General features: G+C 35.8%; 1 protein-coding gene and 1 long non-coding RNA gene across 2 annotated transcripts in view; one reads left to right on the top strand and one right to left on the bottom strand.

The window, feature by feature from the left end:
* LOC109824183 (probable gamma-secretase subunit PEN-2) lies at positions 943 to 10,774 on the bottom strand. The gene is given in 4 exon segments (XM_020390718.1): positions 943 to 1,655; positions 10,361 to 10,514; positions 10,516 to 10,647; positions 10,733 to 10,774. Coding segments are annotated over 4 exon segments (489 nt in total). The 3' UTR covers positions 943 to 1,494.
* Positions 12,683 to 14,927, top strand: part of LOC109824790 — a 6,703-nt gene continuing 4,458 nt past the window's right edge. Inside the window, exon 1 of the long non-coding RNA XR_002242783.1 lies at positions 12,683 to 12,993. This is a non-coding gene — a long non-coding RNA (uncharacterized LOC109824790). The remainder of the gene's footprint in view (positions 12,994 to 14,927) is intronic.

Here is a 14,927-nt window from a genome sequence, read left to right on the forward strand (position 1 = left end):
TGCCACATATGTTATCAAATCAAGTTTGAGCCATTCAAATTAACATGATATGATATACATATATATTGATGCAAAAGCAAAAGGTAAAGATATTTCAAAGTTGGACCAATGCAAGAATGACAAGTTCTTAACGCCTAATTGGCGGGAACCATAGGGAACCTACCATTATTTTCAAACCAGCTCTGATGAGGATGTTGCATATGATCACATTGTCAATTCAGTGACTAAGATGTCATAACCTCTCTTGTGGTAATTAATTCCTCACCACTAAGTTCCACGGTTAGTCATATCATATATTTCGATAATTTTTGTCACTCTAGAGACATCTTGTGGCTCTATTGGACTAAACATGCAAAAGTCTAAATCATGCTAGAAGTTTATCCGAGGTCATTCCAATAATAAACATACATACATACATAGATCGTAAATGGTAAATGCCTCTGGTACACGGTTTCGTGAACAAATTTTCTTTCACTTTATCTCATGCACAATTCACTCTTACGAATTCTAAGCCTAATTAAAACGAAGGTTTAAATTGTCCGCTAAAGTTTGTGAAGGCCTATAGGCATTAATTCCTTGTCGTATACTTTGCGCAGAAATGTTAAGAATCACTAGCTAACCTTAAATTATTAGGTTGCTGATATAAGGATCAATTACAGTTGAGCCTTCCACTGGTATTTTAGTTTGCTTCCTAGAACAGCAGTTTAAGATGTCATTTTTACAAATTTAATCTGAAAATGACAAATTAGCTACCCCTGGTTTTCAAAACAAAACAGAACAAGTGCTGATCTCTTGTACATCAATCTCAAAGTTGTTACAAGTTGTGGATGGCTAAGGACTAAAGGCAGAAGACAAGGTCACAATCCTTGTTGCCACTTGCATTTGCTTGCATTTTGATGGTAAATTTTAATCATGTAATCTGGAAAATGTAACACTTCAACCTTAAACACATGAACAATATTTGTCAACATACCTTTGCTCATCTCCTGATAAAGAGACACAGAAAGTAACAGCATATGAAATATGCCAAAATATGTCTACATAAGAACGACCGCGTCAAATAGAGAGGCGGCCAAGGATGAAACCGAGAAGGTTCTGTCGAAAAATTCAGGAAAAAGATTACAATATTACTGAAATCGTTCTCTTGAAGCTCATTCTCTTTAACGATAAATGATCAGCTTCTTTCGGAAGGAATGGTTGGTTCCCAAGACATCAATAAGTGCATCATTTGTGCACCTAACATCTTGACTTTGTCTTCTTGTACTATGAACTCAGAAAACAAGGTCCAAACCAACGAAGGCGCAAGTTTTACAAAGAAATCAGGCATTTTGTCATACGGAATGACAACAAAGACATCTCACTTGCATTTCTTGAACAAACAAGTCTTCTCATAAGAACAAATCTTGGCTGGGGAGCTTATCATCTCAAAGATAAATAGAGCATATGGACAAGGGTAACCCTGACTGGTTTCGGACAGGTCAGATTACTAGCCCTCTACATCCATCCTGTGAGACGTACTTTGTCCGCAACATTATACATAACAAGATAATTCCAAGTCGGGCCAAAAAGCCTCTCCCCTCCAATCATAAATGTCAGTGCCCATGAAGTAAGTAGTACCGAGAAAATCGCAAAGCCTAGCGCAGAACGCACCACATCTGCATGGCATAAGATTTATAAATTTGTTAACTTGGGAAAGAAAAACTGAGGTTATACAAGAAAATGTCAAAGGAAATACAATATAAAAAAGCGAGCAAACGGTAACTCAGCCTAACAGGCTAACATCACAGATGAACACCACCCCTCACAACAACTAATATTGTACGAGATTAGGGACAAAAATACCACGTTTTGGACCTTTTTGCTGTGCATAGTGGAAATAAAAGTGCAACTATTCTAAACTTCAAAAGATCAGTTATCTCTTATCCTCAATACCCATGTCTTCATCTCTTAGTGCTACATGTTAGGGTGAGAGTGTAACACTGAGGTAAGATTTTTCAGGCCAAGTTCAGATCCCTTTGATCTTCAACACAACCAGGGTCGGCCCTGATATTCTTAATTTTTCACGGGGCCTTAATCAAGCTTTCAAATGAGGGGCCTCTATATACAATATTTCATACACAAAAAAATTTATAAGATAGCAAAATATTTTTTATTAAAATGAGACAATAAGCACATAATCGTATTAATATTAAAATCAAAAAACTTCTTGATGCTTTATAAATAACACAATTCATACTACATTAAATGGGGTCACCTTGCATTTTGAGCTGCAAAATTATCAATTAAAATGTTCCAATCAAGCTTCTTCAATAAATTTTTTTTGATAGATATCATAGCCAATCCATTCAATCTCTCTTGTGACATTGTTGACCGTAGATAAGATTTGATGAGCTTCAACTTTGAAAAGCTTCTCTCGTCCGATGCAACTGTAACTGGTATTGTCAATAATACTCTATAAGCAATCCAAGCATTTGAAAAACAACAATTTAGCCTTTCCATAAAATTCAATACTTCAATTGCTTTTTTTTGTTCCTCTTGGTAATGCTTCTCTTAAGATTTTGAGTTCTGAAAATAATTCTGTCCCATTAATATCAAAATTTTTGTCATGCTTTAGGAGATCTTCAAGGTTAAGACATGAACACTTCAAACTATCATTATCTGCATACTTCAACATCTCCAAATTAAACAAGAAACCAAAAGATTCAAATCTACTCTTGAGTGAAGAAAGAGCTTGATCAACGATATATATGAAGTAATTGACTCTAAAGGATTCTTCAGCTGTCATTGCCATCTCTTTATTAGCATTTTTGTCAAAATGTTTCTTTCTACGAATGATGCGACGTTCACGAAAAATGGGTTCAACTTTTATTCTAACTGTAATTTCTTTAGCCTCAACCATAGCTGCTTCAAATCAATTTTCTCTGTAGCTTTCAAAAAAAGAAATGAGCCTTCTTAAAAGGTCTATAGCAACATCAATCTGCATATCCTCTGATTGCATGATTTTACTTATTTTGTTAATAGCATTCAAAATATCAAACCAAATAACCATACCAAGTAAGAACTCAAAATTCTCAATTTCATATGTTGCTAAGCACTCAGCATCACTTTTTGTCTTGGGATCTTCACTAGAACTTGCTAAGTAAATCAAAGCATCTCTTATATCTGGAGCTTGGAATCTTATTGCTTTAACACTTTCAACTTGACCTTCCCAACGAGTTTGTGATGGTGGCTTAAGTGTGAAACCTTTAACATTATCTGTAAGAACTTTCGACCGATGAATATATGCGCTGCATCACTCCAAAAAAAGACGAAGCTTGCGAACAAGAGTTTACCATATCACAAAGTGTAAGGTTAAGACTATGACAATCACAAAGTGTGTAGAATGCTCTAGGATTTATCTCTAATAATCTTCTTTGTACACCTTTATGTTTTCCTTTCATATTAGAACCATTATCATACCCTTGTCCTCTTACATCGCCAATATCAAGTTTAAGCTCTTGCAAAATATTTACAAGTTCTTCAAAAAGTCCCCGTCCTGATGTATCATCCACCTTTAAAAATTCTAAAAAGAACTCCATATTTATTAGGCTTGTTGAAATATTCACGCATCTTAATATAAGTGACATTTACTCTTCATAGCTTGCATCCGGATCCGGAGTACAATCAAGAATAACAGAAAAGTACTTTGCTTCTTTAATCTTTTGGATGATTAAACTTTTGATCTCATCTGCTATTCGAAGAATAAATTCATTTTGAATTTTGTGACTAAGATAATGATAATGAATTTCTTTCTCCTGAACTCGACGAACATGCTCTTTCATTATTGGATCAAATTCGGCAATCATTTCTATTATACTTAAAAAATTTCCATTATTTTCTCCATAAAGCTTCTTATTATCTCCACGAAATGCCAAACTATTTTAGCAAGTGTTTTCACAACAGCAACTACTCTCAATAGTACTTTTCTCCAATGTTCTCGTTCTTTATTGATTTGTTCTTCAACACTTTTATCGATTGTCACATTTTGTCGTAATCTGATCTCTAATTCAATCCAACTCTTCATGTTAACAATGTGTTCACTACTTGTTTCATGACTTTTAAGTCTAGCACTGAGATTTCTCCAGTCTCTAACTCCATCATTTGCCAATTGAATTTTGTTTGCATCATATTTGAACAACTTACAACAAAAACAAAAAACATTGTCCAAAGAATTTGAATAGATTAGCCATTTTCTATCATGATGTTCACCATTGGATAAGTTACGAATATAATGTGTTGAGGAGAAATGTCTGCCTTCTGAATCTTTCGAAAAATCAAGATTATCATTTTTTTTGGACCTCTTTCAACTAGTAAGTCTCTCAATCTTTGATCAATATTTTTTCAATTTCCTGGGTCATTTATGTTTGAAAGCCTTCTTTCAAGGTTTTCTTCTTGTACCAAATCTTCATGTTCATTTACATTTCCTTCATGTTCATTTACATTGCTAGGTTCTTCACATTCTTCAATGGAATTTCTATTCTTATTCAAATTTTCATTAACCAAATCCTCGCTTTCTTGATTTTCAGGTTGCTCATTTTCAACATTCACTGAATCTTAAACTAAATTAGATCTACTACCAGTAATAAATTTTTCAAGTGCTCCCGCTTGAGATCGATTGAATTCTTCACTTTTTTGTTTCTTTATCCGCTTATCATGTCCAGACATATACTTTCGAGGAGGCATGATATCCAAATTTAATTCTGAATCTGCTACAATCTAATAAATATCGAGAAAAATAAATTAATCAAGAATTCCTACCAAAAAGCATGTTAGGGACTAAAATATATCAAATATTTAAATTGAAATTTGAAATTAAACAATAAAATCTGTATAGGTAAAAGATCTTACAATTTCTTCCAAGTTGAACTTTGAAGATGTTTTTTTCTTGACAATCCGCCAAATCCCGTTTGATTCTGCCCTAATTCATAAAACCCTAATCAATTTCAATTTTATTTTCATAAAGCCCTAATTCCTAAACCCTAATTCCACAAAGCCCTAATTCCTAAACCCTAGTGAGAACTGAGAAATTACAGAGAAAGTGAGAAACCCTGACGGGCGAGAGGGAGGAGGACAAGCCGACGAGCGATTGGAAGAAGAGAGGTCAAAGAGAGAGAGACCTAGGGTTTTCTCTTTTTTTTGTGAGAGCGATCAGCAGCAACTAAGATAGGGACGGGAGGAGAGGTATGGCTGTAGGAATCCATTATGCTATTAGAACCCTCTAACAATTTTGTACAAAAGTCCTCTTACTTTTCCATATATATCTATCTAAAATATATCAAATATTACATTGGGGGCCCTTGTTTTTTGGGGGCCCTAGGCGAAGGCCTATCCCGCCTATGCCCAGGGCCAGCCCTGAACACAACAGCCCCAGTTGTTACCTATGAAGCTTGGATTCCTAGACGGTTAAACCTAACACCATTTTTGAATAAATGGATCGTGTGCAAGCTATAATTGGACTCATTCTGTATTTATAGATAAAGTACTCAGAGTACTACGTAAAAATCAAATTTATCATTTCGCTAAATTCATACTTATATCTCATTCATTTAACAATCTAGAGAGAGGACATTGTTCACCACCGGTGTATAAAATCCATATCAGTTTCATTTATATGGCAACCTATCAATATATTTGTGTCTATCTATAATTAGGGTTAAAGATAAGCATACAACGACATACACCATAACAGGCTAAGCACCCTAAACCAATGTTTTAAAAAATCTCCGCATAGCCCGCCTAGGTGTACGCCTAGGACTAGGCAGTACATAGACCGTCCACATGGCGCCTCCTACCTAAGCAGTGCCTAGGCTGCCCACCTAATGTGGGAGAGCCTAAAGAGCGTGGTCTGCTTACGTGGACTGCAACCATTAGGATTTAATCGTGATTTACTTCGTTACAGTCTTCACGTCCTCTAACCTCCTCCAAACCCATCTACCCTTCAACTGTGAATACCTCCTCTGACATTCAGTAAAAACTCCACCGCCACTTAAACGAAGGATGAAATCTGCCTAAACTTTCCATAACATTGACATATATTATTAATTATTATAATAAAAAAAGGAAAATCATCTAAGTCCTACCTAAATGTCTAGGCTCTGTATGTTGGGTGCAACGTTTAGGCCACCTAACGCTTTCTATAACCTTACCCTAAACCAAAATCTGGTCCAGTAGGACTGAATCTGATTTGCAAGAGGTCAGCCCATATACTAGCTCTACTCAACCGCTACATCTCCCAAGATTATATACACAGGGTGGCAACATAGGCACACCCTCAGCTACACCTTGGGGCACACCCCCTCTCTCAGCTACAGTGCACGGGGCCCACTTTAGATTTTTAAAAAATCTAAAGTGAGTCACGTGCACTGTAGCTGAGAGAGGGGGTGTGCCCTAAGGTATGGTTAGGGGTGTGTCTGTAGTATTTTCCTATATACACATGCATGCAAGCGTGCAAAATTCCAAAGAATATATTACATGAAATTTCCCATTAAAAAAAGGATTATTATCTCACAGTAAAGATAAATGAATTATGTCTAATGTCAGTCCATCCACATAGTTGATGGAATATAGAAAACCTTTTAACTTATAATTGATTTTTATACAAACAGATCAGCTTTATATATAAGAATGTTAGGCAATTAATGAGATCAACTATTGCATTAGCTATGTACACCACCATCTACACATGGTGCTCCCTCTTGATTTTCAACCACCACCCTTTCTTACAATCTTATACGGATGGATAAATATTTTAGCATCCAATTACTATCCAGCTCCACTAGATCGTATGGCACTTTTATCCCTACTTACTTTCCACCTCCACCAAATAATACCACATATATACTGTCTTTTTGCTATGATTTAAATGCTGACAGTCATGTCGGACATGGCGGCCAACATGGCGGGTTCAAACCCAAACAACCACAATATGCCACATTCGAATGTTTTGGGACTAATATCAGGGACTGTCGGATTAAAACGGGTATATCGCACGCAATCTCAGGTCTGAAATTGTACTTAATAAGAGCATTTTCTTTTCTATAGCATAATTGTGTTATCGAGTTTTTAATTGGCTACAAAATCCAACCTGACCTAATACTCCAAATATTAATAAAAATCCAATCTCTTCTGATTAGGGTTTTTTCCCCATTCTCCAGCTCTTCGTCTCCTCTTCGACTCTCATTGCCGCATCTCTCTCTGGAAACTAGGACTTTCAATGTTCAACAGAGGGCTTCGAAGGTGCACAACTGCACAAAGTACTTGCTCGTTCTCATCTCTCTCTGTGGCCCACTCACCCTGTCAGTCTTTCTCAGTCTCTGCCTCTCTCCGTCTCAGCCTCTCTCCCTCTCTATAAGTTAGATATTTGAGTAAAATGTCATATATTTTACTTTAGATAAATGTTAATATTAATTAGATATTTGACTTGAAGATGTAAGATATTTGAGTTAGAATGTTGATTTGTTTATACTGTTAAATTGATACAGTAATAGACTAACAATTAGATTAGATATACCTTAATTGATCTTTAGAATGTTTAGGCTATAGAATTTATTAAGTATGCTTAGGTTGCATTTATAATATTATATTATATACACAAGGTTACAGTAAGCACTAGATGGCCTAGGCGTTGGACCCGATGCCAAGCTCCTAGGTGGGTCCTAGACCATTTTTCTATTTTTTTACTTTATAATTATAATCATGAATAGTAAATGCATTTGCCATAAAAAACTTAGGCGCCAGACTAATGTCTAGGCAGATCTCTTTTTTTGTTTAAGTAGGCTAGATCCTACCTAGACGCTAGGCGCTAGGTAGACATCCTAAGTACCACATAGGCCTAGGCGTATGCCTAGGCGAACTATATGGAGGTTTTTTAAAACATTATATATGTACACCATCTGATATCCGATATATACTACATATCTCCTGATATATCCTCGATTTTCACAATCTGACATGGATTTTAGCCGTCCGACACGAACTCGACATCCAAATTTTAAAACCTTGCCTTTTTGTACTCAACCTCCATGAGTTCAATTAGTTCCTACATTCCGAGCAACTTCCTTGCATAACATTAACAGAACTGCACATGGCAGCAAGACGCCTCCAAATATGTCTCCTCAAACTTGATATCTCATCCTTCCTCATGATGCTGAAGTTTTTGTATGATTATACTCTATGTTGTACGAATGTTTCAAAGAAGGTTATATTTGGACGGTCTGATACTTGATGATATGGGTGACTGCTGATGTTTGATGCATGCTAAATTTGTAACTGCGTCAAAGATATTAGAGATGTATAATGTATTTAGGATTAAGTAGTAATAATAGTTTCACAATATTGTTTGATCTATACAAGACAATGTGTTCATAAACAATATATGGTGTTTCAGCACATAACGTTGACTGTTCAGATGAGTATCGATTTTTATATGGTTTGAAAATGTTTCACAATATCTAAATTATGATCTTCTAACAGTTACACTAGTAGTATTTATAGTTCTAGCTTTATGTATTCATGCTATAAATATTGAACATTAATGGGGACATGCACAGAGGATGCACACAGATTTTTACTACGTACTGTAGTATTTTTCACGTCCACGTGTCTCTATTTTGTCATATCCATATCCAGTCGCATACTAATACCAAATAAAACACTAATAGCTACCATAAATATTTATTTTGAACTACTGATTTGGTAATATAACCAAGAGATAATAGGTCCCAGAAGGAAAACATTATATTTGACGTTCGAGAAATCCTTCTCTCCTTCTCTTTGTTCAGTATAGCTTTAGCTATACACTATTAGCCTCAGTTCTACAAGTTCAAGGTAACTCACGATTTGCATATCATACCCAATAAAATCTGCCACTGACACAGATTCTCAATGTAGAGATTCTTCTTTCTTAGTTTATGTCCTAAAGGCACACTTCGAACAACAAACATCGAAGAGGAGCTACCTAGACTCATGCATGATTGCATTGCCCAAATTTAGCAACCTTTTTGACTCATTTCTCTGCGGAATCTATTTGAATCCCTCCTTTCCCAATTGATAAAATAAGAGAGAGAGTCTTGAGTAAATTTTTCTTAAGTTGAATATTAAATGTGCACATATATTTATACAAGTAGAGAAGGGTGAGGTATGTTCTCACAACCAATGTGGGACTAAAAACCACTACTAACACTATTATCAACAACCCCCCTCAAACTAATGTTGGATTAAACAAAGTGAGTTTGCGTACAAGAAACTTGAACCGATGAACAAGTAAGGTCTTTGTGAAGAAATCTGCAAGCTCGTCGGCGGATGACACATAAGGAAGTAAAATTGTTTTATTCTTGATAACTTATTGACGGACTAAATGAGCATCGATCTCAATGTGTTTGGTCCTCTCATGAAATACTAGATTATTAGCAATCTGGATGGCACTCTTATTATCATAATATAGAGGAGTTGGAGTCAAAACAGAAATACTGAAATCACTGAGAAGACGACGAAGATGAATAATCTCTTTAGCTATTGTGGACATTGCACAATACTCTGCATCGGTGCTGAAAAGAGCAAAAACATCTTATTTCTTACTCCGTCGAGAAATTAGGGAATCACCAAGAAATATACAATAACCTGTGATAGACTTCCTGATAGTGGGATCACCAGTCCAATCAGCATCAGAATATGCACAAACCTCTAACTTGGATGTAGCAGGAAACAGAAGAGAGCGAGTGCTAATACCCCGAAGATACCGAATAATCCATAATAAGGCAGCATAGTGTACAAAACGTGGGGCACTAACAAATTGACTAACAATGTTAAAGTAAGAGAGAGAGTCTTGGATAAATTTTTCTTAAGTTGAATATTGAGTGTGTACATATATTTATACAAGTAGAGGAGGGTGGGGTGTGTTCTCACAACCAATGTGAAACTAAAAACTCACTACTAACACTATTATCAACATCAATCAATCAAAAAAAAGCCATATTCTCGTTTTTCTATCAAAACCCCGAATTAAGTCCAAAATCGGGTGAAACGAATTACATCTACCCTAACTTAAGCATTACCCACACAACCATAACAAGCTAAAAATCTCTCCTTTTCATCAGAATCAACTTTAACCGAGCAGAAAATCTAACAAAAGTGAAGAAAGAAGAGTTTTTTACAGACATTATGAGGTAATTTATGCTTGTACTATGCCAAATTATAGCACAGAGAAACTTTCTCAACCCCCCCCCCCCACCACACACCACACACACACACCCAAACATAACCACACCCCACACACAAAACATAACAACCGATAAATCATTAAAAAAATGAAGAAAGGGCTTACAATGCCGAATCCGATGGAAGTAGGAAGCTATCGTGGGCTCTTTGCATCGAAGAACGGGCCAGAAATAGTAACAGTTGACGGCCCACAGAAAGGGGAGAAGCGCGAAGCACCATCGAAAGAATCGGCGAGCGCAGGGTACCGACTCCTCGCCTCTCCTCGCCTTAGAGACCTAAAGGGCCGTCCACCGTTGGCCACGTGTCCGGTGCGGCAGCAGATTGGGCTGATCCGGCGAGGTTTTGGCGTTCCTCGTCCTCCTGCTCGTCTCCTCGCCGATCGATTCGTCGCTTCTCTTGTTTGTTCGAGGTTCACTGCCTGTTTGCAGGAGCAGTGGGTTTTTTAGCGTTAGTCCCTCACATCTTTGAAATTGCTCACAAGTCCCTCAAATCCAAGGGGTGCTGTGGTTTGGTCCCTCATTGACCAAAATTCCCAATGTTTTCCAAACAACATGATGCCGCATAAAAGATTACTAATTGAGATAATGTAAGATGAGTTTTGCTACAAAGACCCAAAATATGGGACCAACAAGGGTAACAGGTGAGGTGTCACCCTCCTATTGCATAATGAGCTGGTCATCATTAATGATGACCAGCTCATTATGCAATAGGAGCGGGACACATCACTTGTCCCCCCTGTTGGTCTCATATTTTGGGTCCTTGAAATTTTTTTCATGTAAGATATCCAAAAATAGTATCTTTTTTAAAATAAAACGTTGGATAAAACGAATCATAAGGGAAGATTTTAAGTTGGTAGAAATGATCAAGCCGTACTTCCCCTTGATCCCTATCTATCTAGAGGGTATTTTTTTCACCAAAATTTTTATCATTTGGTAAGGATTACAAGTTTTGGGATTAAAAGTGAGTTTTTTTGTATTTTAGGATTCCATATATGGTGTTTGTTTTAAGAAAATTTTTAGAATATTGAATCCCAAAAGTGCAAAAAGTGCTTAGTTTTTAGAATTTGTCAAATCCTCTCAATTGGAGAGGATTTTGACAAATCTTATAAATGGGTGTGTTTACCTCTTAATTGGAGAGGATTTGATAAATATTAATTTTGTCTTTTTATGGGAGATAAGCTCACCAAGATAGCATATTTATCATATCATAAATTTTTGGCATTTGGTAATGCTACAATTTAAGCTTGAAACGAATAAAATATTACAAATTATAGTATTCTAAATCTCAAAATATCTCAAAATATTAATAAAACAAACAACATTTTAGAAATCTCAACCCATAACAAAACATCTATGGATTTCAAATCTCATGGTAAAATCCATATCCTAAAATTATAGGATTTGAAACAAACACCCCCCTAGAGTATGCTCCTATTCCTTGATTAAAGAAAGTCTATAAAAAACAAAATGCAAAAATAGATTGAGAAAAGTGAAGAAATAAAAATAAAAGATCTTTATTTATTATTTTCCCCATCCGTATCTATATCTATACATATAGAGTAGAATTAGTAACATGGTTTTTGAATTAATGCCCCATTTCTTTCTTTTTCTTCCTAGAAACTCTTGTCCGAAAAAAACACCAGTTGATAGTATTCTAGTGAATTGAGGGACCACATAGCACGGCCTTAGAATTTGGGCGACTAATCCCTCAATAACCCAATTTCAGTTTGTGGGGTTTGTGAGAATTTCTGTTAAAATTTGCAAATTAAAATTGGCAAGTTCAGACAAAAACTCAGCAAGAAATAGTGTAAACGACAAATACCAATTTATAATAATAATAATAATAATAATAATAATAATAATAATAATTTACTACATCCGTAGGTCTACTCTATCTCAAAATAACATTGACTAAGGTAAATAAAATAAAATAAGCCGGATGGAAAAAAAAAGTAATTAAAAAAAAAGCACACTATTCACAAAGCAATTGTGTCGCAATTGTCTTGCCCATAAAAGATGCCGACAGAATTATCTTCACTGAAGCCATTTTCCTTCATTTTCAAGAACGATATATAAAGCCGTTATCAAGCTATCATATTCTCTTGTTAAAACCATCACACCACATTTAATGTCAAGAACTCTTCCTAAGATAAATTGCTGAAGTCGACATAGGAACCGACGTTTTTTTTTTTTTTACTTTTCCGGAAGCGATAAAAACGATGGTCTTTCTGTCATTTTTTTTTTGTAATGGGGAGGATTCAAATCCAACCTTAACGTAAAATTAATAGAAAAAAAACCGGTGGGCAGTAAATTCATGTTTATTTTAAGGGGCTGTTTGGTTCGTTTTTAAACAGTGTGGAAAAGTTTTACAAACTCTCCACGTCAGTTTTTAAGTGGCCACGTAAGTTTTTTTTTTTCCGTCGGTTTCTTTTCCCCACTTTGGTTCGCTAGGGTTTGATAAGGGAAATCGGGGTAATATCGCCGCCACATCACCTTCTTTTCCCTCCCCCATTTCCTGCCCCTTCCTCGTGAAATCGACGACAATCTCAGCCACGTCGGCTTTTTGCTTTCCTCGTTGATTTCTTCGGCGAGCTATACTTACCTCCTTTCTCTCCTCCCGCCAGAAAGTCCCGCGACCTTCGTTGTCCCTGTATTCGAAGAAATTCGTGGGAGGGGCTCTGATCTTTGCCGACAATAATCAGATCTGATCTTTGCCGACGCTGTTGCTTCATAAATCAAGGTAAAAATTGATTTTTTTTTAATTTTTCTTATTATTAGTTTAATTTACCGCAATTATCTGATAATTTGTAGGAGGGGGGGTCTGATCTACGCAATTTTTCTCATTTTCGAAGAATTTTTTGTGATTTTCCTAATTTTTTGGGATTTAGAAGTAATTTAAATTGGATGGTTAAATTTTTACGGGTCACGTGGAATTGAAAGCCGAATTTCAAGCTTCATTTTTAAATCAAAAATGCACTGCTACAAGTTTAACCTAATTTTAATTTGTTTTTGTAAAAAAGGTGATATTAGGAGTATCTTAGTCTAATATCATTTTACTAAGTTTCATGTTAATGTAGTTTTTTTGTGGAGTAATGCCGTAGAACTGTTATCTCACTCATTTGCATTCCTATTGAACTCTAGGAGACTTCGTCCATGGAACTCGTCGTCTAATTTGTGCAAACTATTTTATGGATATCTAAGAATCAAAACCAGGAAGTCAAAGAAAATTGCTTTTGTGCAAACTATTTGTAGTTTTTTTTGTGGCTTCTTATTTTGAGAAAAAATAGTTTCATGTTAATGTAGTTTTTTTCAATTTAGGAGCTAAAAGTGCATGTCTTTGATATTTTTAAATGCTACATATTTCAGATAAGCAGTAATCTATGTGGGTCATTTGTAATTTATAATTTGTTCAGATTTTCTAAGAATTCAACTTCGTTTCTAACTGGGTAATAATTTTTTGCATCGTAGATGGATAATGATGGTGATTATTCTGATGAACAAAGTGTTGTTAATATGGTTCAAGGTGCTGCCCTATCCGTTTTAATTATAATAATTACTGTTATAAGGAGAATGCAAGCAAGACGTAAATCGGTTCGTAGTGGTCCAAGTAAGGAAAAAAAAAGACAAGAGAGAGCTAGAATTGAGCACATAGAGCGAATTTATAATGGTTTTAGTGATAGTTGCGTGAATTATATTAGAATGCGGAGTGGTGCTTTTGTTAAACTAGCGAGTATAATGAGGAACAATAGTCTGCTAAAAGACTCAAGGAATGTAACAGTGAAGAACAACTTATCATGGCACTGAAAACCATTCTGGGACATAAATCTAAAGAATGCGGATTGTTCAGATCTCATTTTATAACGATCAGGGGAGACAGTTAGTATGATACTCAAAAAGTATTACAAGCAGATATTTGCCTGCTTGGACGCGTACATGAGAACAAGCCGCCCAATGACATTCCCCCAAGAGATCGTTAACAACCCGCTATACTACCCTTATTTCAAAGTATTCACACTTTAAGACACATTTAAGTGTATAATCCAATGGAAGAAATTGTAATTTTAGGGTGTGATAGCATGTATTATAGGATTGCATTGGAATGATGATGGGACTCATGTTGATTGCAATGCTTCCGATTAATCTTGTTGCACGCTTTCGAGGCCGCAAAGGTGTTACACAAAATGTGCTTGCAGCTTGCACCCCAAACAAGCTATTCACATATATTCTAGCAGGTTGGGAGGGGTCTGCAAATGATTATAGGATTCTTCAGGATGCATTGTCTAGACCACAACCACATGGATTGAGAGTCTATGATGGTAATTAAATAAAGACTTAACTTAAAATTTATGAATGTTTAATATTCAAACTTGACTTAACAATTATCTTAATGAAATTGTAGGCCAATACTATATGTGTGATGCTGGGTACCCAACCATGCCAGGTTTCATCTCTCCATACCGAGGTGTTCGATATCATTTGAAAGAACATTCGGGTAAAACACCTAAGAATAGAAGGGAATTATTCAATCTAAGACATTCTTCATTGAGGTCTAAGATTGAATCTGCGTTTGGCACATTGAAGAATCGTTTTAAGATTTTGTGTGCTAAGCCGCATTATCCATTTCCTACACAAGTAGATATCGTATTGGCATGCACGGTACTCCATAATTTCATT

This window comes from Asparagus officinalis, chromosome 9, assembly GCF_001876935.1.
Source record: "Asparagus officinalis chromosome 9, Aspof.V1, whole genome shotgun sequence".
Lineage (NCBI taxonomy): Eukaryota > Viridiplantae > Streptophyta > Magnoliopsida > Asparagales > Asparagaceae > Asparagus > Asparagus officinalis.